This window comes from Ambystoma mexicanum, chromosome 12 (assembly GCF_040938575.1).
Source record: "Ambystoma mexicanum isolate Mex_15411 chromosome 12, UKY_AmexF1_1, whole genome shotgun sequence".
Classification (NCBI taxonomy): Eukaryota; Metazoa; Chordata; class Amphibia; order Caudata; family Ambystomatidae; genus Ambystoma; species Ambystoma mexicanum.
The window spans coordinates 583384387-583411872 of NC_090936.1; the positions used below are offsets into that span (position 1 = coordinate 583384387).

Genomic DNA, 27486 nt, shown 5'->3' on the forward strand with positions numbered 1-27486 from the left:
CATAACTGATCTTACGATTTTATCTATATCATCCAACGTTAACAAACACCATGAAGGCTTCTCGCTCTATCTTTTGCTCGCCTGGATAGCAACATTTCTTGCCCAGCTGGACAGTAGAGGCTTAGTTATCTGGGATGTTGGGAGACTCCTCGATGCACAAAGGTTCAGGTAACAGAATCAGATTGTTTTTATCATGCAACAGGAGAAGACTATCGCTCCACAAACCGATACGCCTGTGTAGCATCATGTAGTTTATTAACTACTTTTGTAAGCCAGAGGGCACCTATTAAAATATTAGCCAAAGGGCGGATATGATGCGGATCTTCAGATGCCATTGTGTTATAATAGTGTACCACCTGGCTGGAGGATTGGAGTTTGTTAAAGCAGTGCTACGTTTGCGTGCCAGAGGACATCCCACATCCTGGAAGAAGAAGGCTGGTCATGTCAACCAGAACCTCCCATGGGCAGCTGGGTCAATATAGCAGAAAGTTGAAATGAGAGATGGGTCCAATTGGACTGAACCAGGAAAAGTATGTAACACACTGGTGCAGGATTGGTGAAGCAGTAGGGGCTGCAGCAGAAGGCCTGGGAGCAGCAATCATAAAATTAGGAATAAGCTTTCTGTTCACCACCCAGCCGAACAATTCCAGTGAATTCCTCTAGCAGTTTTCAAGCAACTCAGTCTCCTTGGGATAGCTAGTCACCCTAAGTGAATCCCCAACACTAATTTTCCTTGCAGTGTGGGGTTTAGGCCCCGGCAAGGAGCGGTTTGAAAAGACACCGATGGCAACATATATGAACGTGGAGCTGCAAAGTCTGAAAAAGTTTGGGAAGCACAAGAGGTTCCCCCTCGCCAAATTATTTTTTTAGAACAAACAAACAATACTGCCACCATTGTGGAGCAAATCCGGGAGCAAGCTAAGCTCCTTTGAGTTAAATGTGGAATGCCGATTGGCGAGTGTATTTTTGGTATATGTATTCATAATGGTCTGAACGATGTATTTAAGGTACTGTAGGTAGGGTAGGGAAGGTCATCCGGGGCTGCTGTGAGGGTTCAGAAATGTGAGGTGGACAACTTGATAAAGGCTTTTTACAAGAAGCCGTTTTACTAACTTGAAAATGTATGATAAACGCCTCGCTTTCCCTAATGTAGGTTTCCCTGCCTATGAAACTAGGACTAAAAGGAAAACACTCTAATACAGAAGGATATCCGACCCTCACACTTATACATACAACAAAAGCATTTCAGATATTATTTGGCTGTTCAAGTTCAAAAAAATAATAATTAGAACCAAACATTCCTGTAACCAAGGGTCAGATCCCCTTCCCCGTAATTAAGGCAGAATATCCAAATAAAAGTTCCAATGAATAAAGTTCATTCCAATAATCAAGTTATGCTTCAAAAGGTAACATACACAAAGGTTTCTCCCAATAACCAAATTCTGTTTTCACCTGTCGTCTTGATTGTATTCTAATCAAACAAAGCTCATCATTCTTCCAAATGAATATTTCAATAGGATTTACGAATAGAATATATTTTCTCTTGAGAAAGACTACTACACACTTTCTATTTATGTACAGCAATGTTTTTGTCAGGATGATTTTTCCACAGTTCAACAAACACATCAGTGGGGCTGCCACTTTCTTTCCACCACAACCTTTCACCACAATGGAGTACTTTAATGTCTTCTTCATGGTTCACTAACCTGCCAGGACTACCACTAGCAATCAATTTTCCTGGTGTGCTCTCCTTCCAGGATGAATCTCTCAACACTACTACCAGTACTGTTCAGTGTAGGTTACTTCAAAACCACAGTAAAGTCTTGACTTTCAACAACAATAAGACTCACAACTTCTTTCATTAGGGTGCAACACCCATTGATGCAGTTTGTTCCACTGTTTAATTGGCCACATGCATTGCAGATTATATTTCTTTCCCCCTTTCCAATCTGCAAAAGGAGGGCAACTTCTCTGCCATCTTTGAATTTTCACTATCACACCTGGGAACTGTTGATAATATCTTATGTTCAAGTTTCTCTTTCCAAGAAAGCGATTTTCCACCTTTCTTCCAATTACCCTTCTTTGCCTTAGGCAAGGCTGGTTGTTGTCTGTCTTATAGATTGCCCCTCTTTACTCTGGAAATGTAGGTTACAGTTCTGATTTGATATTGCCCGTGCTTTACTTTGCCAATGGTGGTTATACTGGGGTTTTCATATTGTCCCCTCTGTTCTTGGGCAACTGTAATCACAGTCTTTCTCAAATATTGTCCATCTATTTGGGTAGTGGTTGTCAAACACTTTCTTATTTCGTTTCCTTTTCACTGTAAGGAAGGCATGGCATCAAAGTAAGACAGACACAAGTGATCACAGTTCAAGGGTGTTTATTAAACTGTAAAATGGGTGAGATAAACACCTAATCTAAACCTAAATCTAAGATGGGAGCAAGCTACAACCATCAAATAATAATAATACAGACCTAGTGGAGTCTAGTCAAATAAAAAAGGGCCTATACTAAAAGCCCTACTGCCAATCCTTACTGCTATGCTACAAAAGAGTGTGGGACAATGTTCACAAGAAAAGAAAGAGGTGTTCACAAAATTATAAGTCAGGATGTTATGGCCAGGGTCTACCTTCCCCACGTTTTCAGCACATAACAAGGCATCGAGCACAGCACACTGCTGGGCTTCTACGGCACGATTTTACAGTTCCTTTTCTCAGTATCAGGGCCTACTGTGCCCAATTCTCTTCTCATGTAAAGTCTCTTGCTTCAGAGGGCCTGTTACACCAAAACAAAAGGTCCTCCTGTAAACCTTTACGTCAGGTGATTACCCTTGACCCTTGGATCCCCCTCAGCCGGGCTCCAATCCTTCTCTCAGTCGTCAGCCTTCCTCAGTCGGGCACAGACCAACCACTCACTGTGGACATCCCTCAGTCGGGTTCATACTTGCCATCACAGTCTCCTTTAGAAAGCAGGGTTCCCTTCCCCTAGCTTTCTCTTGGCATCTCCCCATCAGGTTCACATTTGCCACAGTTCACATTTCAACAAAATGTCCTTCTAGACCCCTTAGGTTCTTTCCTTTACCTAAGTCTTGGACTCAGCCCCCATACAGGCTTTCTCTAAAGCCCTCAGTCAGGCTTCACACAGTTGTAATATGCAAAAAGTCTTAAACAACCCCTTTGGTTAAGTGAGGTCCCCCTCATCCGGGCTCAGACCTTCCAGGTGGTAGCCAATCTTTAAACAGAGACTTCCTAAGGGCGATCTTGTCTCGCTGGGTCACTTTATTAGCCTACGGCAAGCGCAGGCTTCATAACTTCACAGTTCGCACATTGTTTACCCTCAGCCGGGTACAAACGCCTGTTTCACAATATCAAAGGTTTTGCAATGTGTCAAGGACTTTCAATTGTACATGGGATTTGGCTTGACCCTTGTATGACCATCATAACACCTTATACCAGCCTTCCCTATGGCCTTTTGGTACTTTGAATTTTATTTAGATAAGTCACAATGTTCAACACTGTCTCTTTGCTCAAGAGAGGGGTGCCATCCAGAGACCTTCGACTGAGTGCCCACATGTCGCCGGACCACTCTATCTCTGGTACCAAGTCTGTTCACAAAAAACATGTCTATTTATCCTCTTAATGTTGCCACTGCATTCTTGAGCCTAACACAGTCCGGTCGACTATCAGGTTCTTCCGACTCACCGACTGTGATGAACTTGTTGGCGGTTCCTTTGCTGCTGCAGTCAAGAACAGTACCACAATGGCAACCACGTCTCCCCGCTCTGGCTATCAGTGTGGGAGGATGCCATGTACCGCTGTCATCTATCACACCATTTGCCAGCTGCAATTCCTGGTCTTATGTTTCTTTCATCTGAGGCTTCGCAGGTCAGGGCTGTAATGTGCAAGGGCAACTCCCTCCTTGACGTCCTTTCAGGTCTCGCTGCCTTCCTCCTCTGTTTTAACTACCGTCCTAGAATGGCTGTTTCTTCGTGTGTTTGGGCTGGTCAGAGTGTGATCTTGTGCTCTGACTTATCCTCATGGGGGAAGGGAAAGGATAGTCTGGTGTGAGTGGTTGTTGGTAATTGCCCGACTCTGCCTGACCTTTGGGTTGTGACATTTCAGGTAAACGGCTCGAGTATTAGTCCATTCTCGTTCACACTGAGAAAGTGTTTGTGTTGGAAAGGGGTGGGGGGTAGAGTTTCTAAGTATACTACTGGGCAGAATCAGCAAAAGGTGTCATAAGGAAGGGGATACTGTGTCTCAATCTTCAGTGTCCTACTTTCACTCCCCGAAGACCCCTCATCCAGGTGATCCTCCACACTGGTCCACTCCAGGAACTGGATCCAATAGTGATGGCTGTGTCCTGGACACCTGGATAACAGATCCCCAGGGACTAGCGAGTGTGGCACCTTCAAGTTTCTCATATCACATACTCTTTAAGCCAAAAACACTTTTCATTAGTTTGGTATTCAAAAGAAGGGCAAGCAGTTAGCGGTTTACACCGGAGCGCCCCAGGGTCATCTGTCAGATGATAACTCACTGGGTACTTCCGTTCTTTCGCTTCCGCTGCTGCTTCTACTCTTTGGTTCAGGAGCTTTTGATAGCTCCAGTTGCTGTACCATGACTCGTGTCTCACCAAGCAGGAGTCCTCATTACTTCCTTCGGATCCCGGTGCTCGCCAGCCATCATCAGAGGCAGACACAGAGTGCGGAGAGCGCGTCTCTCTCTCACGAGGTCTCTTGCAAGCACAGCGCATCCCGCTGCGTAACCTCTGAAACTTGGGCTTCTCTGCTTCACAACTCTCACAGCACCATTAACTGCCAAAGACACAGCGGTGGTCCCGGCATCTTCGTTCTGCCTCTGCTGCATATACGGCCAAGAATAACTTCTACTACTACTACCACCACCACCTCTCCCGCATCTTCACCTGTGAGGGATTCAATATGGTCAAAATTCCAGCTCAGGTGTGGATAGACACTAAACCGCATATTGCAGTTATGTGACTGAGCTCCTCTTTCCACCACCCTCAGGGTCAGGATCAGGCAGCGTCTGCCTTTCCCTGGCCACATGAGAAGGTTCCCAGGCCAGGGTTTGGGGGGGGGGTGATCAGTTGTGATTTATCACACTGCTCAGTGAGGGTTAACGTCTCTGCAGCTGTGCTGGTGGTGCCAAGTGAGGCATCCGATGACACCAACTTCTCCAAATGTTGGTAAGCTCTTATTAGGCCACCTACCAGGGGAAACACACTTTGAGCTACTGGAACTGAGGTCAGGTTATGCTATTAACAAAGCATCTGTGAGCTCAAATTGTGCCACCTACTATAGGTGTTTTTGCCTGTTCAGCTAGGCAGAAGCAAACTAGGTCAGTAAGCTCCTATTGTGTCGCCTACTATGGTCTGCCCCACCAAGCAAACTAAACTGATTCATTAGCAACAAATACCAAACCTGAGGTAGGCCCAGGGGAGGGTGCCGGATATATATGAAGTAACAGGGAACTTGCCCCAGAAACATTCAAGAGCCTGGCCGTCCCTTTGTGACGACGCAGGCGATGTCAGTACCTGCGCCTGTTCCGGCCCCGCCCCAAATGTACCACCCAGGCGAAAGACGCTAAAAGCTAAGGCAAGCATACCGCACCATGACCCTGGGAGTGTTAGAAAGAATATGAGCTAAACCACATGCATGAGACACGAAAAACACATACAACTGAGAATGTATGCACCAGACAGAAGATCACTAACATAACACGCCTTAGACATGAAGAACATTGACATGGTACATGTATAAAGTGAATACAAAATGAACAAACATGGTTATAAATTAGCATAGATTGAAGCCCAAGCACACAGACAAGTAGCCATTTTCCTAATGCAGCGAGCTATAGCAGTAGGTCTCAAACTCCAATATGCTGAATTGATAAAAGCACGTGTATTTCAGAAAACCATCACTGTTCCCCAACAGTAGCTCATAGTCTAAGCCAAGGTCAGAGAGGAAAGGGGAGTAGTAGACGAGCAGAACCCGGAGACAAGATAACCGTTCCGAGGACTGGAAGCAGTATACTCGCAAATTAATTAAGCTTCAAAAAGGAACATGTGCAATCCTTGAAGTCCAAGTGAAATGAAGTAAATAGGCCATCTAACACTTTGGGAGATAGACCAAGAGGGTCCCCCGTGGCTGCAAAGAACAGAGCATGCACATTACAATTAGCCAAAATCCCAATAAATAGAAGGATATTCACTCTGAAACATGGTACGCTAGCATGTGAACAAGACAAAAGGCACTGGCTATTCATGAAAAGCCGAACTCAGATAAGACACACGCAGCACTCCCTAAGAGCATACACAGACACCAGCTGAAGTCCAAGGTTAAGTACAAAGGATAGGGCAGGCCTCCTCGCTTTGGGATGACCAGGAGTATTCTTTAATTGGAAGTATGGCAGCCAACAGAATTCTCGTCCCCCCCACTATAGGTCTTGCTCATATCTTGACATCCCATCAAAGCGTCCAAGGTTGCGTAGCTAAGTGCCAACCAATGGAAATGCCCTGTTGCATCACCGCCTATGATGGTCAATGACAACCAACCACTAGCGATAGACCCGAGCGACTGGTGCTCACATCCCAATAGTGACTGTATTTTAGTGGGCTGTGGGATGAGCTCCCTACCTGCCTATCTTAGACGCTGCAAATACTTGCCTAAAGGATCATCGAACTGTAATTTAATTCTCCAATCTCAGCTCGTGGTGCTAGCCATTTGTATGATCGTTTGGTTTACTCTCCTCTACCTTGAGCTTTTTTGTTACTGTTGTATATTTTTATCATTGTCTTTTGTCATGTCTGCGCCCTCAAGCCTTTGGGTTAATAGGTGCGCAATATAAATAATAAACAAACTACTCTTTGTAGTGATGTATTAATTAGGTTATTCATAAAGGGGTGTGCACAGGAGGGGCCATCAGATAGTTATAAACCAAAACGGTGACTAACCCTTATATTTTCTATATGTCTCCTAAAATACTAACCAATCCCCATTCCCATCCGGTTTTGTAAACTGTCATTTGTGACGCAGCTCTGGAACAACAAACGCTTGTAACCATTGTAAAGGTGAAAGCTATGAGATGTAATGCTTGTCTGCTGTCCCAGCTAGGATTCATTCTGTGAATAAAACTGGGGTTTGACGTACACCAGAGTACTCCATCATTGAGTCTTATTTTTGACTGTCTTAACGTGGGCATATGTTTACCTTAGTGGGCCAACATTTTGACCGCAGATGAAAAATCAGGTGCACTCTTTTAAAGGAGGACTTTCCCCACTATTCATCTGACCCTCTATTGTTAAAAACGGGCAGGTTGCCATTTTAAATCAAAGCCACGTTTTGGGGGGGGGGTGTTATATATATATATATATACTGTCAATGGGGGTGGAGGTGTGGCCCAGCTGTGACATCTCCCCAACTCCCTTTGCAAAAAGGCAGAAATTCCAGTGGAGGCAGAGAACTGTATAGAGAAATGGAGATTAAAGGCAGGGTGAAGCAGTGAAAACAGGCGAGACACATACAAAGCACAGAGAACGGGAAATAAGGGGTGGGATGGAGAGAAGTGAATAACTCGGGGGCAACGGATTCGGAAGGATAGCTCAGGGGCTACACGATCGCCTTGGAAGCAAGATGACACGGAGCAACACAGGTTCAATCCCCGGGTCCGCGCTTAAAAACCTCCAGGTATTAAGCGTGTTACAAATGACCAATCATAATAGAATTGGGAGAGCATATAGTAGGAGGAGGGAAGAGAAGTGGGTGGGAGGTGAAGATATTGGAGGGCGTAACAGAAAAGATGAGACAGAAGAACAAAGGGAGGCAAAAGTCGGCAGTTAACAGAAGCTGAAGATGAGAAAGGGATGGCAACAGGGAAGAGAGAAATGGGTGAGAGAATAAAGAGAGTTAAGAAAAAGAAAATGTGTGAAAAAGATGGGGTGGGTGGAAAACTGTGAAGTAAGCAAAAACGAGCACACATGGGGAAATGTGAGGGCGTGAAAAAGTAGGGCGGTAGAATGGGAGACCACTACAGAATAGCAGTGACACGGACAGGGGGAAGAGAAGAAGTGGTGAGGGCAAAGCAGCGAGAGAAGAAAACAGAATGGGTATAACCAGAGTGGCGCATGAGAAATGGTGAATGGGCCAAGTGAAGGAAATGGTGTGTGGAGTGATGCACAGAGGGAGAGCTTGCCAGAGGAAGAGAAGAGAGGCAAACTTAGGCAGGGGATGGATGGCAGAGTAATGCGTGTCACTGTAGAAAGCAAGAGCGATGCAGCGTGAGAAAGGGAGCAATGGGGGGATACGAAGGTGTATTTGAAAGACCTTCGATCCTTTGTGAGAAAAGACGCTGCATGGGGGCAGGTCCGCTTTATAAGGGCAAAGGTTGAACGTCCAGTTTTTACTCTTAAGTGAAGTTGTGCGGTGGAGAGAGTGTGGCGCTCAAAGTGTATGCTTCATGCTGGTGTGAGGCTCGCAGTCCTGCTCCGAGTAAATCGCGCCTTTTTATCTGGTCTATTTTAGAGTGCTTGAAGGATGGGGATGGCCGAAAGTCGCGTTCCCTTGGGGCTGTGGCGAGTGGAGGAGTATGTGTTTGTGTTATCAAGACGCTGCAGCTGTGCTTTCCCCATCACTGTCCCATTATGCTTTATGTTCACATTAGAAGAATAGGGCTTCATTATACAGGACAGCATAACAACTGCTCCAGCAGTGCCATCTGCCAGCACTGCGCCTGGCCTTTAAGAAGCCAACTGGCTCAACACTTTTTAAAGCACGCTTTTCCTTAGCGTTGTTTTCGCTAAGAACAATAATTGACAGCTTTGCAACAGTGCACAAAATGGTGCAAGACGACATGGAATCACGTGGCATTGCTGGATAATGTTACATTCCGGGAGGAGCATTGATCCTGGGTTGACAGAATCCGGGTAATTTTGTACCTTAATCCAGACCTAACGGGTACATGGCAGAGGTCCCTCTAGAAACAGTCATGATGCGCTATTGAAGACGGAGTAGGACAGTCAGCGGCAGCGAAAGACTGAGTGGGCACAGCCGAACGAGCTTGTGTGGGCCAGCTTGTGTAGGCCTGCTCGTGAAGAATTGGCCGCGCAAGACCGAGTGGGAACAGCCCAACATGCTTGTGTGGGCCTGCTCGTGAAGAATTGGCCGCGCAATACCGAGTGGGCACAGCCGAACGAGCTTGTGTGGGCCTGCTCGTGAAGAATTGGCCGCACAAGACCGAGTGGGCACAGCCGAACGAGCTTGTGTGGGCCTGCTTGTGAAGAATAGTCCGCGCAAGACCGAGTGGGCACAGCCGAACAAACTTGTGTGGGCCTGCTCGTGAAGAATTGGCAGCGCAAGATTGAGTGGGCCTGCCATCACTTCGAACCTCCAACTTGAAGGTTAGGCACAGATCGCTGCAGCAGAAAGACAACACATTGCACTATCTGACCAATATCTTTCAAGCTCAACCAGCTCCACAGATTTCCAACACCACATTTCTAAGCGAGATTCCGGTTGGTCTACTTAGCAGCACTGTCTGATAACTCATTCACTCGTGACCGATATCCATCCCAACTTCCACCCTGGGCAGCACCTATGCTGGCCGGTACTATGAAGGGTCTCCTCAGATTCCGATTGGGATGGACGATGAAGTAGCTCCTTACCTCATGGTCTCTCCTGAACCATTGACACTGTCCATCGTGGCACGGATGGTTTTGGTTATTTTTATGAACTCTGCCAACTCGTCAGATTAGGGGGCAGCTACTCCGAGATCTAACCCTGGCCCTTGGGCTTTCACAGGGTGGCAGGGCTATTCTACAGGTGCCCCTTTGTGCCTTTACTCAGAATAAGAAGTCTCACTTTTGTACTCATGCAGATTACACTCAGACCTACTTTGAGTAACGGTTCTCACGTTTTCAAACCAGGTGTTCTGCCTGAAATGCATACCTCATGAAATCACAAAAGTGGGCAAAGCTCTTTCTTGGGGGCTCGTCGAACCAGCTGGAGAAGGCGATTCCGAAGTGAGAAGTAATCATTCATTTTAAAAAATAAATAAATTGTGCATTGCCTAAAAATGTAAACTTTCACAATAAATATGCCAATTTAAATCCTCACATACAAATTCAAACCGTTTGCTACCATTAAAACCCCACATAATCAATATAAATCCACAAAATATATAAATTAACAGATTTAATGAATACAAAAAATATTTAATAACAAAAAACTCCCCTTGATTAGGAATAAAACTATCAATCCTGTAAACTCAATAATTCAAGTGTCAAAGCTTGAATATCTCCCAAATGATCAAAGATAACTCCTAAAAAATTCAAAAGAGCAATGGATAATTATAAAGGTTTTAGCCAGTATTAAACGTTTCCACAAACGATCACTGAAACCATACTTGTAGAATGAACAAACCTCCCCAGATACTGTATTCAATAGTAAACAGGCCTCACACAATCAAGCACAGGATACCTTAGAGTTTCGGTCGGGAGGGATTTACAGTCTACACACTTTTCGTTCAGGGCTAGACCAATATGCGGTCCCAAAACATCCAATGTAAGAAAACAATTCAGATACAATTTTAAAAAATCAATTCTAAAACATCTTGATGGGGATTTCAGGAGCATGAAGAGCAACCGATATTCCCCATACAGCTTTAAATTTTGGATCTCATCCCAATTTTCAATGCAGTCCCATGGTTTTATCTTAGATTATTTATTTATTTTTAAATACTGTTTATTGCAAGTTTCACCAGGGAACATATGTCAGATTAATACACCAATATTAAGACCAAAAAAGAATAGTGAAAACAAAATGACATTCTAAACATCACAGTACATGTCAAGGCTCAATTCTTCTTGAGACACAAGGACTAAAAGAGTGTACTTCAGTCTATGTGCTCATTTAGTCACATTCAACCTGTATATTGACCCCTGTCAAACAAGAAACCCGTCCTTCTCCCTTATTGGGACGATGGAAGAAAGAAAACGTAACTAATGTAGATGAAAGGGTTTTCAGAAGTATCAAGGTGGAGGGAGCGGAACGATGCAAGTATGCTTGTCAGGGGTATAAAGTGAGAGGGACATCAACTCAATGCTCCCAAACTCCCATTCGAAATTGGCGCTACGCCAGATTGGGTCTACTCAGAGCTTTGTCTGCAGATTTGAATTAATTATAATATTCCTGAAAAGGGAGCCATACTAAGTCTATATGAGCGTGAGTCTCGAATAATATTGCGGTTAGACTTTCCACGTCGTATATTTCAAATGCTTTCCTCAACCACCCTCCCGGTGTAGGTAGAGGACTCCTCTTCCAGTGAAGAAAGACACATTCTGACCGCTAAAAACAAGTTCCTCTGCATATGAGGCAACACAGAGAATTCATCGTCACATCTTTCAATACCAAACAGGACTAACCGCAGGGTAATTTCCCCGTCTATCCCATTTATCTATTTAACTCTTCGTAACACTTCAAAAAATTCCTTGCGAGGGGACACTCCCACCACTTGTGCCAATATGTACAGTTCTAGCCACAGTTTCCCCAGCAGAAGGGATTAACATAAGGATACATTTTAGAGAGTCTTGAGGGGGTAAGATGCACCTTCAACAGGAATCTGCTATTGTGCATCTTATACTGAGTCACTATAGATGAAATCCAAACCACCCTTTAAATCACCCGCAAGACATCCATGTCGTCAGTGAGCTGGAGGTTGGTAGACCATTGTTTGAGTATTCAGTGTATCTATATGACCACTCGTCAACAGTGACAGATCAATATTTGAGATAAGGCCTTTAGAATCTGAGCAAGTTTTGAGGATCTGCTAAAATTGGGTCAGAGGGCATTTAAAATTATTATCCCAACCCAAATCTGTCAGTACCCCCTTCAACTATAGATATAGCAAGGGAGGAAGAGAGGCCAGATTTAGGATATTCTCAAGTTCAGACTTAGACAGAAATGTCCCCTCTCCCCATACTGGGACAGCCCTAATCAGGCCAGATACATAACAGGATTGAAATCTGGAAGGGTATATGATCTTGTCCCCAATAGGGGAGCAACCAGATGCAACGTAGTGGGGAGGGCCACAACGTAATCCCCATCATCTCCCTCGACTTCCTCCAGAGATGTTAGAACACTGACTGAAATGGGTGGTTGAGAATTCTCAGGGACAGGTGCCTATGGGGGACCCACAACCATTCTCCCAAAGTTATGGGAGAAAAAAGTAAATTCTTCATAGTGACCCAATGCTTAGTCAAATTTTGTCTTAAGTGGTCTCCCAGGACTCTCAACTGAGCGGCCTGATGTTAGGGAGGATTTTCATTTCTGTGCTAATTCCCTTCAATCTTAGAGTGAGTGGGACCTTTTTCTCACTCCTCAATGTGTTGTTCCCCAATTTGGATTTTATGTTTTCACCGTTTTTGGAGTCTGACAAACTCCATAGGCATCTGCTTTTTGTATGGTGACACAAAATACATTCACCTTCAGTGCAGTGTCACTAATCTCTTAAAATTTAAAAATCTTTTCTTGGGTGAACTACAGTTCCCAAAAATAGTGAGATGAAATGTATCTTACTTACCTTTTCCTTTGCAGGTCGAGCACACACCATCTTATGTGGAGTGTTGGGGGTTACTTAGTAGCCCCTTAGCCTACTTTCTCATGTAACATTTTTTGTTACCCTAACTACTTTAAATGGCTGGTGGCAGTGGTCTACTTTTTACTACCATTGTGGTTTTTTTTTTACCGCAGGCTGAACCCTCAGTTGCAGTACAGCACCCATGGGTGTCCATTTTGTCAAAATGGCCCACTGTCTTCTTTTTTCGCCATTTTCTGGTTGCAAGGTCTTTCTTGGCTTTTACTCTGTTCGTCGAGACAGATTTGAGCCCTTTGTGTGTTTTGCATTTGGCAGGCTTCAACCCTGAAGCCCACCCCTAGCTCCAGTGTGTCTGGAAGGACGGGATGTGAGGGAGGGTCCCGAAACTCCCCTGTCCTTAGTCTCTAGGTGGGCCTGATCAAAACCAGTCCCGATTGGTCACCCTGCTGTCTGATTGAAAGCTTAGGCAGTGCATGAATGGGAAAACGTGCTTAAAAGGCGAGGGTTTTGGGACTACAGGCAGAGTCGACCACTGGATGAAACCTCTGATGAAGAAACCGGGAAGAGAAGCCTGCTGCAACCTCCTGGACCTATAAGTACCGGTCAAGCCCTGCGGCTGTGTTGACCTCCTTTTTCGAATCGACCAAAAAGCACCGTAATGGACGACTTCTTCGCTTGGGTTCGCGGGACCAACTAACCCCGAGCCGAACTCCACTTTGGCGCAATCCGCGACTTGCTGCAGCAACGGAGAGGCACAGAAGCCCAATTCCAGGGTTCGAGTGTGCATAACTGAGTGCAACGTCTCTCGTGGAACGAATCCGGTCAAAAGCTGCAGGTGCCTCCTAAGGACCCTCCAGAAGCAGGAAATCCTGATCCAGAGTCCCCTCACCAGAGTCCAGGACCGAGGGAGCAGGGAAAGTCCAACTGGAGATTTTTCTGCGGCGATGCGGTTTGTGTAGCACTGAAACCACGAAGTGCCACTGAATCAAAGAGAGCCCATAGCTGGCAACGAGCTTCCAGGTACTGCCGCAGGTGTCCTCCAGACATCCTCCCTCTTGTCCCCACAACTGAGGCTCAGGAACCAGGGTCTGCATAGCTGTAGCAAGACAGAATCCAGCTGGACCACTTTTCTTCTAACCAAAGTTACTGTTTGGGCGTGGTGGTACTTAACTTCTTGCCTTAAATTGTGCTGTCTCACTTGAGATTTGCACTTGCTTAACTTTCTGAGTTGATTTCAACTCCCCTTTGCACAGGCCTAACAGCTTGTGTGTCTTCATTGATTTCCTTTGAACAATCCGACTTTGTGAAACACTTTTATCCAAGACGTGCATCAGAACTATATCTTTTGTCCAAATGACTTTGGCTCTCCTGGCTCCCTAACAGCACTCTACAAAATCCATTGACTTTGGCAATTGTAGCTTGATGAATACTGTTACTGCTGGGAAAGGCTCACCTATACTTCATTGGAGGATTCAGTTATCCTCACCTCTTTAAGAAACTGTTCTAACCTTTTTATTTTCCTTAACTCTTTCTTTTTGCAACACAGGGTCTACAAAGTATATTGGTGTGATATATAAATGCAAATACTATCCTTGTAATTGAAGTCACTTCAGGGTGTAGGAGAAGTGTATTGAGCATATCCAAAGAATATTCACCAGCTTCATCGATTCTGTAAAGTATTTCCAAAGTTTACTTGAACTGTTACAAAGAATTGCCTTTTTAAAAAATACTTATTTAAAATTGATGTTAAATAAATAAATAACTATTTATAACTGAAACCTTGAGTGCAAGTGTTACTTAGTCACTTGTATTGACGGATTTCATTTGTACAGCTCACATGTACCCCCTCTTGAGATGTGTGAGAAACCCGAGGGTATTCTTAAGTATACGCACAGCAGTCTCCACCCAGCTCCCCGCCGTCCAGTTCATAGAGCCAAAGTGCTCCAGAAATACATCCTGGCTCCTGCACCGTTGGACACAAGGACCCCTTGGGAAGAACAAGACCAAAAGATCTGAAATCAATTCCTGGCAGGCAAAAAAATGTATATAGGTGCATCAGAGCAAGCAATGAGGGTTATTGAGGTAAAGTGGGCAACACCTACAGACAGAGGTGTAGCCATGATCGTCTTACTAGTGGGACCTGAAGCTAATGTAGTTGGAACCACTGCATTGATATTAAGATCTGAAAATGCCCAAACAGTGCTGATGAGTGGGCATTTACAGATCGTTGGTTGGCTTTGTCCGGTCAGGCCCTACCCTGGCTACACATCTGCCTACAGAGATGGCAGAGCATGAGGGTCCAAACGGTGGCAGTGCTCCGCAGACCCCGCTCAGAAATGAATGTGGAGCAGGCAGTGGATGAGAACACAGATGGCGGCAGACATCCTTGGCATCAAATGATTTTGAGTATGATTTGTCCTTTTATAGAATGTAGGGAACCAGTCTTAAAAATATTTTATTTTAAGAAGAAAGAAGTCGGGGGGACTCATTAACATAAGCAGAATCGGCAGGGGGCATGACATCAGGTGTCCAACCGCGTAAACCCTGGTACCCATGCAGTGCTTGTGATGGCCAATTAGGTATCACTAGTCCAACCTGCCTGGTGATAGTGAGCTGTAGCGTGAAGGTAATTCAAGTCACTAGGTGTTCAACCACAACAGAGACAAAGCAAGTGCAGCCTTTGGTTGCTGCAAAATCTATTTTGAGGGCATCTGCCTGTTGTATGTAGCGCTCTAGTCTTTGGAAATAACTTGTGAGGACATATGTCGGCTGTTCAAGGAACTGCTTGCACACTCCCATGCGGAGAACGCATGCAACCTTCGAAATAAAGTAGACGGAGGCCCGAGTTGAGCCCTGTACAAACAGTGAGAGGGAAACTACTGAGTCACTTTCCACTTTTTTGAGCATGCCCACAATTCCTATTGGGATTGGCGACTAAGATTGCCCAGGTGTCACTGGGAGTTCAGTTTACATTTGGAGTTACACATAAGGTTGACGAAAAACTTTCATTCTTTTTTTTACAACTGATTTAGTGGATTGGCTTCGACAACAGATTGGCGTGCTTCTGAAGCCTTTCTACTGTTAATGTTAATGTTAAAGGACATTTGTACCGCGCACTATCACCACCGGAGTGGTCCCCTGGCGCTCTGGCGGCTCTGAAAGAGGGAGGGAGAGGTGGGTTAGTGGGTGGAGGCTGGAAAAGTGCAAGATTGCAGTGATGTGCTGTTGGCAGCCTCAGCCCTGTGGTTGCGTCGGCTGGGCCTGTGGTGTATGCGGCCGGTAGTCGTCGTGTACTGATGTGCTAGTCTATGTGTGTTTTTTGTTTTGTTGTTGCAGTGTAGTGAAGTTCGTGCGGTTTGTTGTGCTGTAGGTTTATGGTTGCGTTTGGTTTGGAGTTTGAGAGGTGTATGCAGAGAAGGAAATTGTTAGTGGTATTGGTTAGTTGGTATCTCTATCCTGGATTGATCGGTTGGGCTTGTGTAATCTTACACGACTGGGTGCTTGCACATCCTGTGCCTCATCCTACTGCTCGAAGTGGTTTACTGCTAAATTCACTTCTGGCTATTGACCTCCCTGCTTAAGGTCATATGCTGTTGAACTCTCAGCCTGACTTACCCCACTAATGCCCGTTTCTTAAGACTGCAGCAAATCTTTACTTTATGCTTTTAAGAACATTGATTGAACATTCCACTCTGGCACAGTAGATCTATGGTCTACAACGATCCAACAGCAAGATTTTAAATCTGTCCATCACGGGCAAGATTCCTCAGCACCACCTCTTGATGAAGGTCCGGGAGAAGACGCCTCACTGAGACATGACAGATTGTTCCATTGTGACAATATTATAGCACACAAAGGCTGCTTCAACTTGTACCCAACCAGGGGTTACATAATCAATGTAATGAAACACAATTAAAAGCATGACAGACATGACAAACCATATGTACAACAAATACATAACACAAAACAAAACATTCAAAAGAAGAAGTGTCCAAACTCATACACTTTTGAAATGAAAGAGGATATGCAAAGTTGTAACATCAACCCAAATGCTCATGTAAATACAAAAAGACCCAACAGGTTTCTGTCCATTACTTTACTGCCCGACATTCTTCAGGGGTGATAAAATGTACAATCTGCTCTTCAAGGTGGATACACTCGTCTGTGATCCTCATACAATTCGGACAACAGTCTTTATCTAGTAAGTGGACACTACCACGAGAATCTCTTCTTTACAAAAACTACAACAAACAAAAACAAGTAACATGAACGAACCACCTTAGTCATGCATCTAATTCACGGACACATTTGAATTGCGAGATTAAATGGACAACTGCAATAACAATGACCAATCTGTGTCTTCTATCAGTCAAGACGGTACAATGCCATGAAATGAATCATGGGCACAAAGAATGTGCATCATTAGGACAGGATCCCTCTCCGTCACAAACCTCAATGCACAATATCTACAATGAGAAAGGGGGAGTAAAGGACACCCTTACCCTTACTGTAGGGGGATCACTCCTAAGCAACAACAGTACACAACCTATCAAAAGTGAAGGCACCACCCTCGACTATTATTCATAATACAAACATGCCTTGCTGCATGCCGTTCGGAAAATCCATCACCAGTGACAACCAACACCACCAGCAATTACACCGATATTTGAATGGGGTCAAGCTTTAATCACATGCAAATATCACTATTGAGCTCAAACGCCATCAGCTGCGCCAACAACATGCCGCTTCAACAATGTACCAGTTTGACACTGATCTACATGGTTACACCCAATATGTGCCACTGCAGCCAGCATGCAAACCACATGCGCATGCCAAAAATACCAGGCTTACCGAATTTATCAAAATTTACTTATGGGAGTAAGTGGTCCATGAGCCATACTTCAACCACAGCTCATCTTACACAAAACGGGATTTATTTCAGCCTAAAACGAAATTACACACATTGTAAAATGGTACAACCCAATGTAGCGCAACATAATTAATGTGCGCACAACTTCAACTCCTGGTTTCCTTTGATTTGTGTTCTTCTGCTGCGGTTGCATCCAGACATGCACAGAGCTCTTCCTTTCAGGAAGCGCTCTTGCTAAAAGATTGCCTAAGCAATGAAACAATAACGACCGCAGATCACACACTGAAAAATAGAATTTCCCATTTGTTACAGGATCAATACCAGAGGTTGGTCAGTTTCATAGAGCTGAAACCGTTGTCACACATGAGGATGAATTGATTAACTTAAACATTGTGCTGGCAGGATAGCTCAGGGGCAACTGCTTGTCGACAGCTTGAAACAGCACGGGATCAATTCACTTGCTTAGAAGCTGAAGGCCAGAAAGAAGTGTGTTAAAAACGATTACATTTGTTAACACCTCAACGCTCTTAACTGCCTTCTGCAGGCCATCATGGTAGAAATCAGACCCCGTGTTGATTGCCTACCATGACTGTCTAGTACGCTGAAGTGTTGTTGTTTCATCTGGAATTTTAGGACAAGCAAAGAGCTGAAAGTGGTGTGGTCCTAGTACCTGTGGGCTTACAGTTATGCTTTGGTTATCTTTTGTGAAAGTCACATTGATCAACAGCCCTTGTGAGGACCTCAGAGGTCTTAAAGGGATTAGGATTGGCCATCTACTGAAAAAGGTGAAGCATGGAGGCAAATTGGGCGGGAATATCCAGAGTTCCACCACCGTCTAGGGTCAGCAAGGTTCCCCCAGCCAGTAAGTGAGTCGGGGCATCAGTAGTATTACCCCAGCCCAGGCCTCCATCAGATAGAAAACGCATGTCACACATTTACTTATGTAGACTGAGACAGACCGTCACTGCATCCCTGCACAGATCCCTCAGCCACAACACTAACCTTGCAGGATACATGGTCCAGACCAACATCGGCAGTGGTAAGTGCTTTATGCTGGCTCACAAACTCAGCACTCTCTGTGGCTGATTCGCAAGGGGAGAACATCTGTGGAACAGCAACCAGCTTCCTTCGAAGCCCACACATTCAGTGAAGAAGGGGTATCCAGACCTTGAAAAGACCTACAGCCACCAAGAGTATTTCTCCTGGTCTGAAATTGGTGGATAGGGGCTTTAAACCTTTGGACAGCACAAAGCAGGAAAGACCAGCACCAAAATCATCACTGCAAACAGCTAAAGAAGCTTGGCAGGAGACAATACACTGGTGAAATCCCCTATAGACACGAAGGAGGGTGCAAGATAGGAAAGGGCCAACCAGATGTTTTATTATTTAACCAGACTAATTAGCAGCATTACAAAAAAGGATCAGAGGCCTGAAAGGAGAGGCACAGCCCAGATTATCAATTTAGATTGGAGCAAGATAACAGTATTCCAAGGTGGAGAACTAGGCCAAATATTTAACAGACTTAGATTTAAATATCAATGTGTCAAAAATGGAAATCCTATTTATGAAAGCTAGGAAACAGCCTAAAGGAACAATAGAAGGTTGTAGTTGGTTTCTGGAGGGGCAAAGGATTGAAAATGCAGACTGATTTTAATATCTTGGCGTGACAAGCTATGCTAAAATGGAGGCCAAAATAACATAATTTATTACAATCTGTAATAAAAGTCTCTGCGGCTCAAATGCGTATGATGGAAAGGAGGGTTGGGTGTTTTTTCGATCTTATAGAATAAAAATGTTGCCAAAGATATCCTTTGGGGTGGATACCAACCCAGTAGATGTAGAATAGGAAAGCTAGAAGCCCCTTTGTGGCGGAGAACTTGGACGTTACCAAGTGAGGTACCGATTAGCATGATCAGACAAGAGTTGGGGTTGAGTTCAATTCAAGCATTGGTTAACTGGAAAAAGTTGCAGATTTACGGTAAGATTATCTCCCCTCGCCAAACAGCTTGTTTGAAAACTTGAATGAACAATTGGTGAATAAATGGTAATGGGTGATGGGTTGTGGGAATAGATTATTACAGGTGGAGTCCATAGGGGAGGAATTGATTAGTAATCCTATGAAGGTGAAAAGGAAAATAAATGAATATGATTGGATGCTAAAATCGAGAAAATACAATGAGGTATCACCTGTTTTATCATTCAGGATTGCAAGTGAAAGCTAGACATCCCAATATTTACTTCAACGTCGTTCGAGAGGTTTTAGAGAGGATATTTGCGATTCAAATTTTATTTCTTTTTAACGTATGAAGTTGTAGGGGCTAGAAACAAGATTCCTAGGAGTGATAGACGCTGCAGTTTCTGTAATATAATTAAATGTGAAATGCTGTCGAAGCAGCAAGGGCGCTGGCTGTAAAAATGTGTTCTAGTCCATTTTATGCTAGGATGATTTTAAGACTAGAATACTAGGGGCACATTCGACTTAGTTATCAATTGCAGTTTTAGCTTTTTTAAAACAAACTTTTGTGATTTTATATAATTATAGTTGGAAAGCTGATACATTTTTTATGTATATGAAATATGTAAATAATTTGACTGAGGAGCAATTTAGACGTAGGATATTTATTGTATAAGGATATGTGTATAAATAATTTGTGTCTATGTGAAATTGTGAAAGGTTTAAATGAAGACACAGCCTTTGTCTAAACGACAAGATTGAACTTCTGATCATCGGTTCACAAGCTCGTCTAAACAATTTGGACAAACGTTACAAGGCCTTTAACATTGATGGGAACACCATCAAAGTCGCTAGCGAGGTCAAAACGCTAGGGTTCTAGTTAAATTCCACTCTAATCTCTCAAAAAACAAGTTAATACCACAGCCTCAACTACAGCCTACACTAACAAAATGCCTGCAAACCCCATTTATCAACCAACAGCTGCATTACACTAGCTAGAGTATTGATCCTCTCGAAGCTGGATTATTGGAACACCCTATTCCTTGGCTCTTTGACACAGAATTTAAATAGACTACAAGTCCTACAGAATAATGCCCTTAGATCAGCACTGAATATCCCACGCTCGAATCGTATCACAGCCCTCAGACGGGACGCACTTTGGCTACCCATGCATAACTGAATCACACTACGTTCGCTTGACATCCCGCATAAATGTCTCTCAAACACGGCTCCAAAATACCGGACAGACACATTCTCAAGGAATCAGTCGGACAGACCCACTAGATCCTTCTATCTCAACTGCCTCAACATCCCGAAATACAAACTAAAGACTAAAGGAGGTTCTAGCTTCCCTGTGTTAGCGGTCAAATGTTGGAATTCACTCCCCCCGGCCATTTGAGCAGAACCTTCCTTTTGGGCCTTTCGAGCCAAAGTAAAAGCTTGGCTCTTCGCTCAGTGACCATCCGAACACAGTTGTCATCGAAGGTCTCGGTCTCACCCTCACCCACATAGCACACTGTATTGAACTTTCTCTCATTGTCTTACCAGGCATGTCTTGACTCTGATCTGTAACACAAGTCAGCTGCCGACAAGTGTTCTCTATTCTCTCATTAACACTATTTGTTGCGATATTGTGTACCCGGAATACTGGTTGTTTTGTAAGTTTGCAATTCTGCGATATCATTTATTGCAAGTATGTAACATAATGTATATTGTAATTATGTAATACTTCATTGTAATGTGGTAACATGCTGTGTACTCAAGTGCCCAGATACCCCCGCGCTATACAATTAAATAAACTAAACTAATTAAATGTAAACCAAACCACACAACAACAACAAAAAAATCCAAAAAAGCAGGATAACTAGAGCCCTGTATAGAAAGGAGGACGTCTGCGGAGGGCTATACATCTCAGACACTGACGGAGACCAGACATGGCAGCAGAGTACGTTGAAAGCCTGCTGAAGCCTATAGCTCAGACACTGGCTAAAACAAAGCCGGGAAGGAAAGAGAAGAACTTAAAGTTGACTGAGAACTAGATCACAGACACTGGCTGCGGCTAGAAGCAGAATAAGGGAAAAAGATTAAAACCTGCTGGGGGCTATATCCCAGAAACTGACTAAGATCAGACCCGGCAGGAGAGCGAAAGCTGAAAGCCTGCTGGAGGCAAGTCAGAGGCAAAGAGCATACCTGGAGAAGTAGAAGATACAGAATTGCAGCTGTCAGCTATCTCTCATACAGTGGCGAAGGCCAGGCCCAGAAGCAGAGAAGGTGAGAGGAAGAGGCTAGAAGCAGATGGAAAAAGAAAGATGAAAGCCAGCTGGTGGCTGCATCTCAGGCAGTGACAGAGAACAGTACCAAAAGAAGAGAAAAGGGCAACATCTCAGACAGTGGCAGGAGCCAAAGAAGCAAGATACGCCACGAGGAACACCAAGGTGAGAACTCGACCCAGAAGGGCAGCTTATGGCTGCTGGGTGAAAACACCACAGCAGAACAAAAACCACAAGCAGGGGAAAAGGAGGTGGGAGAACAATTCCTGATATGAGCGTGTAAAATGTATAGTTAGGTCAGGAACGATAGTAGCTGAGCCTGGCCCAGGGGCAAAAGCAAAGGGGAGAAGCACTTGCTGGTAGGCAAAGATCAAGAAATCAGATCAGCATTAAATCCCGGGGACTGAGAAGGTAAGAAGCGTGATGAGCTTTATATCCCTGGACTGAGAAGGCAAGAAGCGAGACTATTAGATTAGGGAATCATGAAAGGACTGTTGTCCCTTAGATAGGCCCTTGCACCATTTGAGTAAACTCAATCTAACACCTTTAGTACAATTATCCTTATTGTGCTGTAATCCAAGCACTAGACACAGGAATTAATCTACCACATTCTTTTACTGTGAATAAAGGTGTTGAACCACACTGTTGGCTCTTGTGTGTTCTGTTGGTCCTCCATCACACCTGCCTACAAGAGCTATGAGCTCTTACAAATAATATTGTTGACTGTTGAAACAGAAAGAGGAAAGGCAAGACCTCCCCTAACCCCAGCATAAGTTGACATGAGCCTCACAGCAGCTCAGTCAGGAGAAAAGGGAAGGTGCCAGACTCTGGCAATGCTCAGAGGAGAGCAGAGTACATAGCATCCTACTCCTGCCCTTTAGGCACCAACAGCTCTCTCTCTAGAGAGGGGGAAAGAGTGTTGTGGGGGAGAGCGGTGAGGGGGGGGGAGAGAGAGGAAGGTGGGGAGAAGAGGAGGGAACTATAAGTTAAGGGCTTCCATGCTAACATGGAGGCCAGTTCATTTTTCTTTTTAATAGCATAGATGCTAACCCTTGTCTTTGCTCTGATTTTACGATTACTCCAGTTTTTCACATAGCTTTTCAATTCTGTTGATGGTTGTGACCCTAATTCTCCTGTTGGAATGTAGATTCATGCGTTTACGTGCACAGTAAAGAACTGCATTCCTCACAAGCTCCTTCTTGACAGGTGTTCTCTCATGAAATCTCCTCAAGCCAAACTTCTGCAAGAATCTGCCATCTTCGCTACCTTGTCTCGCTGCCACCATCGTGTTGCCTTGCGCACTCTGTCTACTGATGGCAGATCCAGCCCTTTTCGCGAGGACATTATTTTGGGGTTTAACATGCATCTAGCTCAGCTTCCTAGGTTTGGCATCAAGGATTCATTTGAAGTAGAAAACAGTTCAACTTATATCAGAGCCAAAAAACATGGCCTCTCCTGTGTTAAAGGTGATTCCCAACCAGACCAGAGGACACCATTTAATCATGTATAATATAATAAGTGGCTGTTCTGTGCTTGAAATGTAGATAGAATATTAAGACTTGTAAAGCCCAACCAATACCATGAAGGTTCTCCATGGACTGGTCATGGAGATGGCAATGGAAAGAGGGACATCTTAGTTGAGATCTGAAGGGGGCAAGCGAGCAAAGGTACTGAATTTGTGCAGATAGTACATTTCTGGTCCTGTGGTCCTAGAGGCCAGGACAGCAAAGCAATGTCCACGCTTGGATGATAGTTTAAATTGGGGAGGCTGCCATAACAAACCCTTGAGCTTCTCAAAGGACTGGAAGGCGATAACAGCGATGGTCTTTCACTCAGGGAATAAGGGGATTAAGGAGTACGGTATATAGAGGCCTAGCAGGCCAGTTCAAATCGGATTCTGTTCTCTTCTCCAAGCCATGCAATGGATGTCTGGCCTCCGTGGTGTGATCTTTTCTTGTGGAGACCATGGTGGAGTCTTACAGCCGCATTCTGAGCCCTCTGCAGCATGCCAAAAGAGAGGAAGTGGAGGCCAGCATACAAAGTATTGACATATTCCAGACGATAATTTACTAATGCCCCAGCACGATAACTCGATGGAGGAGAGGAGCAGCACCACTTTTTTTTCCTGCTTAAGCTGAAATATAAAACTGCTTACTAAATATGTAATCTGTGGTTTGAGGGGCATACAAGTCAGATACTACACCAATGTGTTTTAGAGCTCATAGGAGTCTAAGCCCTCCATCTTTCAGCTACCCTGGCCAAAGTACTCACCCATTTCCAACGATTCCTCATAATCGGCCAACTCCAGTCCTTCGTCGTCCCCGGCATAAGACCACTCCAGGAGGACGTCCTGTGCATAGAAATGAAGGGCACGGGGTCAGTCACAGACATCACACTAGCACATCGCATGGGCAAGGGGGGGGGGGGTGGGTGGGGAGTCTATACAATGGGAGGCCACACATCTGGAAATCTTCCTCTGTCCAGTGTGGCCTCACTCCACTGTGTATCAATTCCACCTCAACATGTGCATGTCCAAGATCCCCCCTGCCCACAAATACAACCTCACCCTACATGAAGGTGCCCTCCCAAACCTACATATCTGATCTCTAGACAAGAGGTACCTCTTCCAAAAGCCCAAACCCTCCCTCGCATATGCATCCTTCCATACTCCCTCCCCCACATCTTCGACAATCCCTCGCTCCCAGAGCTGGTGGCCGTCCAAGTAGAGCTGGTAACCAAGCAAAGAACGCAGCTACATAGGAAGCAGACGGGAGGGAACTCACCATAAGTGCCCAGAGACCTGCCAACTGGAGGAGCACTGCACATCAACACGACCTGGCAGACATCAGAGTGCTGTGGCTGCCCAGCACTGTTCTCACTTCCTTTATTCTCCCTCGCATCATCACTACTCGCCCTTTCATCCATTCAACCATCCTCCTTTCTCCAATCCATCTCTTCTTTACTTCTACCTATTCTTCCCCGCTTCTGGTCTTTCTTCACTGTTCCCTTTGTTACCCCTGCTCCATTCTTCTCTTCTCCTTTTCTATCCCTAATTTTTCCTCCCCTTAAGTTCAGAATCTGCCAATTACATCTCCCATTCCTTCTTTCTGGCCTCGGTTTCCTTTGTTTCTTCATACCAGACCTCCACCATTCAATCCCATTACCTCTACCCTTCATTCTTCTCTTGCTCCTTTGTTGAACTCACTGGCTGCACCTTGTTCCCTCTTGACATCCTCACATACTTCCTTCCTTCCTGCTTTCACCCTTTCCTTCCACTGATCCTTCCCCCTTTGTGTCAGTGCAGCTCCCCCGCCCCCTAATCTCATGCATTTTACCTACACGCGTCTCTTTCTCCCTTGCGGTCTTCCTTTGCGACGCGACACTCCCTCGGTTTTTTCTTGCCTCTTCCCCATTCTCCCTTCTTTGGTTTGTACCTACCCCTTTACTCCCACTCTACCTTCCGTTGTCTTCATACATCTTCCTTGCTCATTCCTTTGGATCTTCTCTTTTTTCCTCATGCCCACCTCCATGTTGTTCACCAATCCTACCAATTACTAATTAAATGTCCACACCCTCCCCTCTCAAACCTGCTGCTACACAGTAGGGAAATAACAGGTCTAGAAAGGAATACCTTATCGTCCATCGCTGGGTATTTGGCAATGTTCAGGGTCTGGCGTCAGGCGAACAATGCTGGATCCAGCCAGAGGCGACACTGAAAAGAAAAGAGAGCAGGGCGTGAAGATACTGTGTCTGCGGAGAAGGCAGCATTATAGCTGGAGACTGGCATCTAATAGGCGGGAACCCTGGTATAACTAGAGACTGGCATCCAATAGAAGTGAGTTCCTTTATAGCTGGAGACTGGCATCTGACGGGAGGGAGTTCCTTTATAGCTGGAGACTGGCATCTAAATGGAAGGAGTTCCTTTATAGCTGGAGAAGGGCATCTAATGTGAGGGAGTTCCTTTATAGGTGGAGGCTGGCATCTAACGGGAGGGAGTTCCTTTATAGCTGGAGACTGCCATCTAACGGGAGAGAGTTCCTTTACAGCTGGACACTGGCATCTAACGGGAGGGAGTTCCTTTACAGCTGGAGACTGGCATCTAACTGGAGGGAGTTCCTTTATAGCCGGAGACTGGAATCTAAATGGAAGGAGTTCCTTTATAGCCGGAGAAGGGCATCTAACTGGAGGGAGTTCCTTTATAGCTGGAGACGGGCATCTAACGGGAAGGAGTTCCTCTACAGCTGGACACTGGCATCTAACGGGAGGGAGTTCCTTTATAGCTGGACACTGGCATCTAACGGGAGGGAGTTCCTTTATAGCTGGAGAAGGGCATCTAATGTGAGGGAGTTCCTTTATAGGTGGAGGCTGGCATCTAACGGGAGGGAGTTCCTTTATAGCTGGAGACTGCCATCTAACGGGAGAGAGTTCCTTTACAGCTGGACACTGGCATCTAACGGGAGAGAGTTCCTTTACAGCTGGAGACTGGCATCTAACTGGAGGGAGTTCCTTTATAGCCGGAGACTGGAATCTAAATGGAAGGAGTTCCTTTATAGCCGGAGAAGGGCATCTAACTGGAGGGAGTTCCTTTATAGCTGGAGACGGGCATCTAACGGGAAGGAGTTCCTCTACAGCTGGACACTGGCATCTAACGGGAGGGAGTTCCTTTATAGCTGGACACTGGCATCTAACGGGAGAGAGTTCCTTTATAGCTGGACACTGGCATCTAACGGGAGGGAGTTCCTTTATAGCTGGACACTGGCATCTAACGGGAGAGAGTTCCTTTACAGCTGGACACTGGCATCTACCGGGAGGGAGTTCCTTTATAGCTGGAGACTGGCGTCTAACGGGAGGGAGTACCTTTATAGCTGGAAACTGGCATCTAACGGGAGAGAGTTCCTTTACAGCTGGGCACTGGCATCTAACGGGAGAGTTACTTTACAGCTGGACACTGGCGTCTAACGGGAGGGAGTTCCTTTATAGCTGGAGACTGGCGTCTAACGGGAGGGAGTACCTTTATAGCTGGAGACTGGCGTCTAACGGGAGGGAGTACCTTTATAGCTGGAGACTGGCATCTAACGGGAGAGAGTTCCTTTACAGCTGGACACTGGCATCTAACGGGAGAGAGTTCCTTTACAGCTGGACACTGGCATCTACCGGGAGGGAGTTCCTTTATAGCTGGACTCGAGACTGGCGTCTAACGGGAGGGAGTTCCTTTATAGGTTCAGACTAATACTACTGAGAGAGGACTTTTCTACTCCCGAAGGGACCATCAATCTGCCTGTGCTGAATGCTTTATTGTCCGAGGCCCCATCAGTCTGCTGGAATAGTAATCATTTTATAGCCAGAGGCCCTAGTTAATGCATTTGAAAAACAATCTTGATGAAAGAGTTGCATAAGCGAACCCTTCTTACACCCGGGATGAGAAGGAGGGTGCAATGCATAGCTGCTGATGCACCTTTCAAGGCTGGAGCATTCACTGAGTATTTGCTGGTCTGAAATGGCCAGTGGAATGATGGGATCTGTGCTCTGCTGTGCTGTGCAGGGGGACTGGGTATCAAATGGCGTCATTCTGCTCATGGACTCGGCTACTAATGCACAGGTTTTAAAGTTTCTCAATTTCCTGAAATGTCTCGTCTGTGCGAGCATTGGCTGGTTCGTTTTCCCTCTTCCTCTCCCTTGCTGAGCTTGGCTTCTTGAGGCTCCTGGGTCAAATGCAGAAAGTGTGTGATCTTGGATACATTTTAACTGTGACATGTTAAGCTAAGTTTCATTTTCAGACAC

At 45.1% G+C, this 27486-nt stretch overlaps 1 protein-coding gene across 1 annotated transcript in view; it reads right to left on the reverse strand.

Annotated features, from left to right (window-relative positions):
• The window catches only part of LOC138513829 (apolipoprotein L3-like), a 98852-nt gene that overhangs the window by 25351 nt on the left and 46015 nt on the right, over positions 1-27486 (reverse strand). Inside the window, exons 2-3 of the mRNA XM_069628939.1 lie at positions 25337-25417; positions 23977-24055 (exon numbers count right to left, since the gene is read on the reverse strand). Coding sequence (XP_069485040.1) covers positions 23977-24055; positions 25337-25348 — 91 coding nt within the window. The 5' untranslated portion in view covers positions 25349-25417. The remainder of the gene's footprint in view (positions 1-23976; positions 24056-25336; positions 25418-27486) is intronic.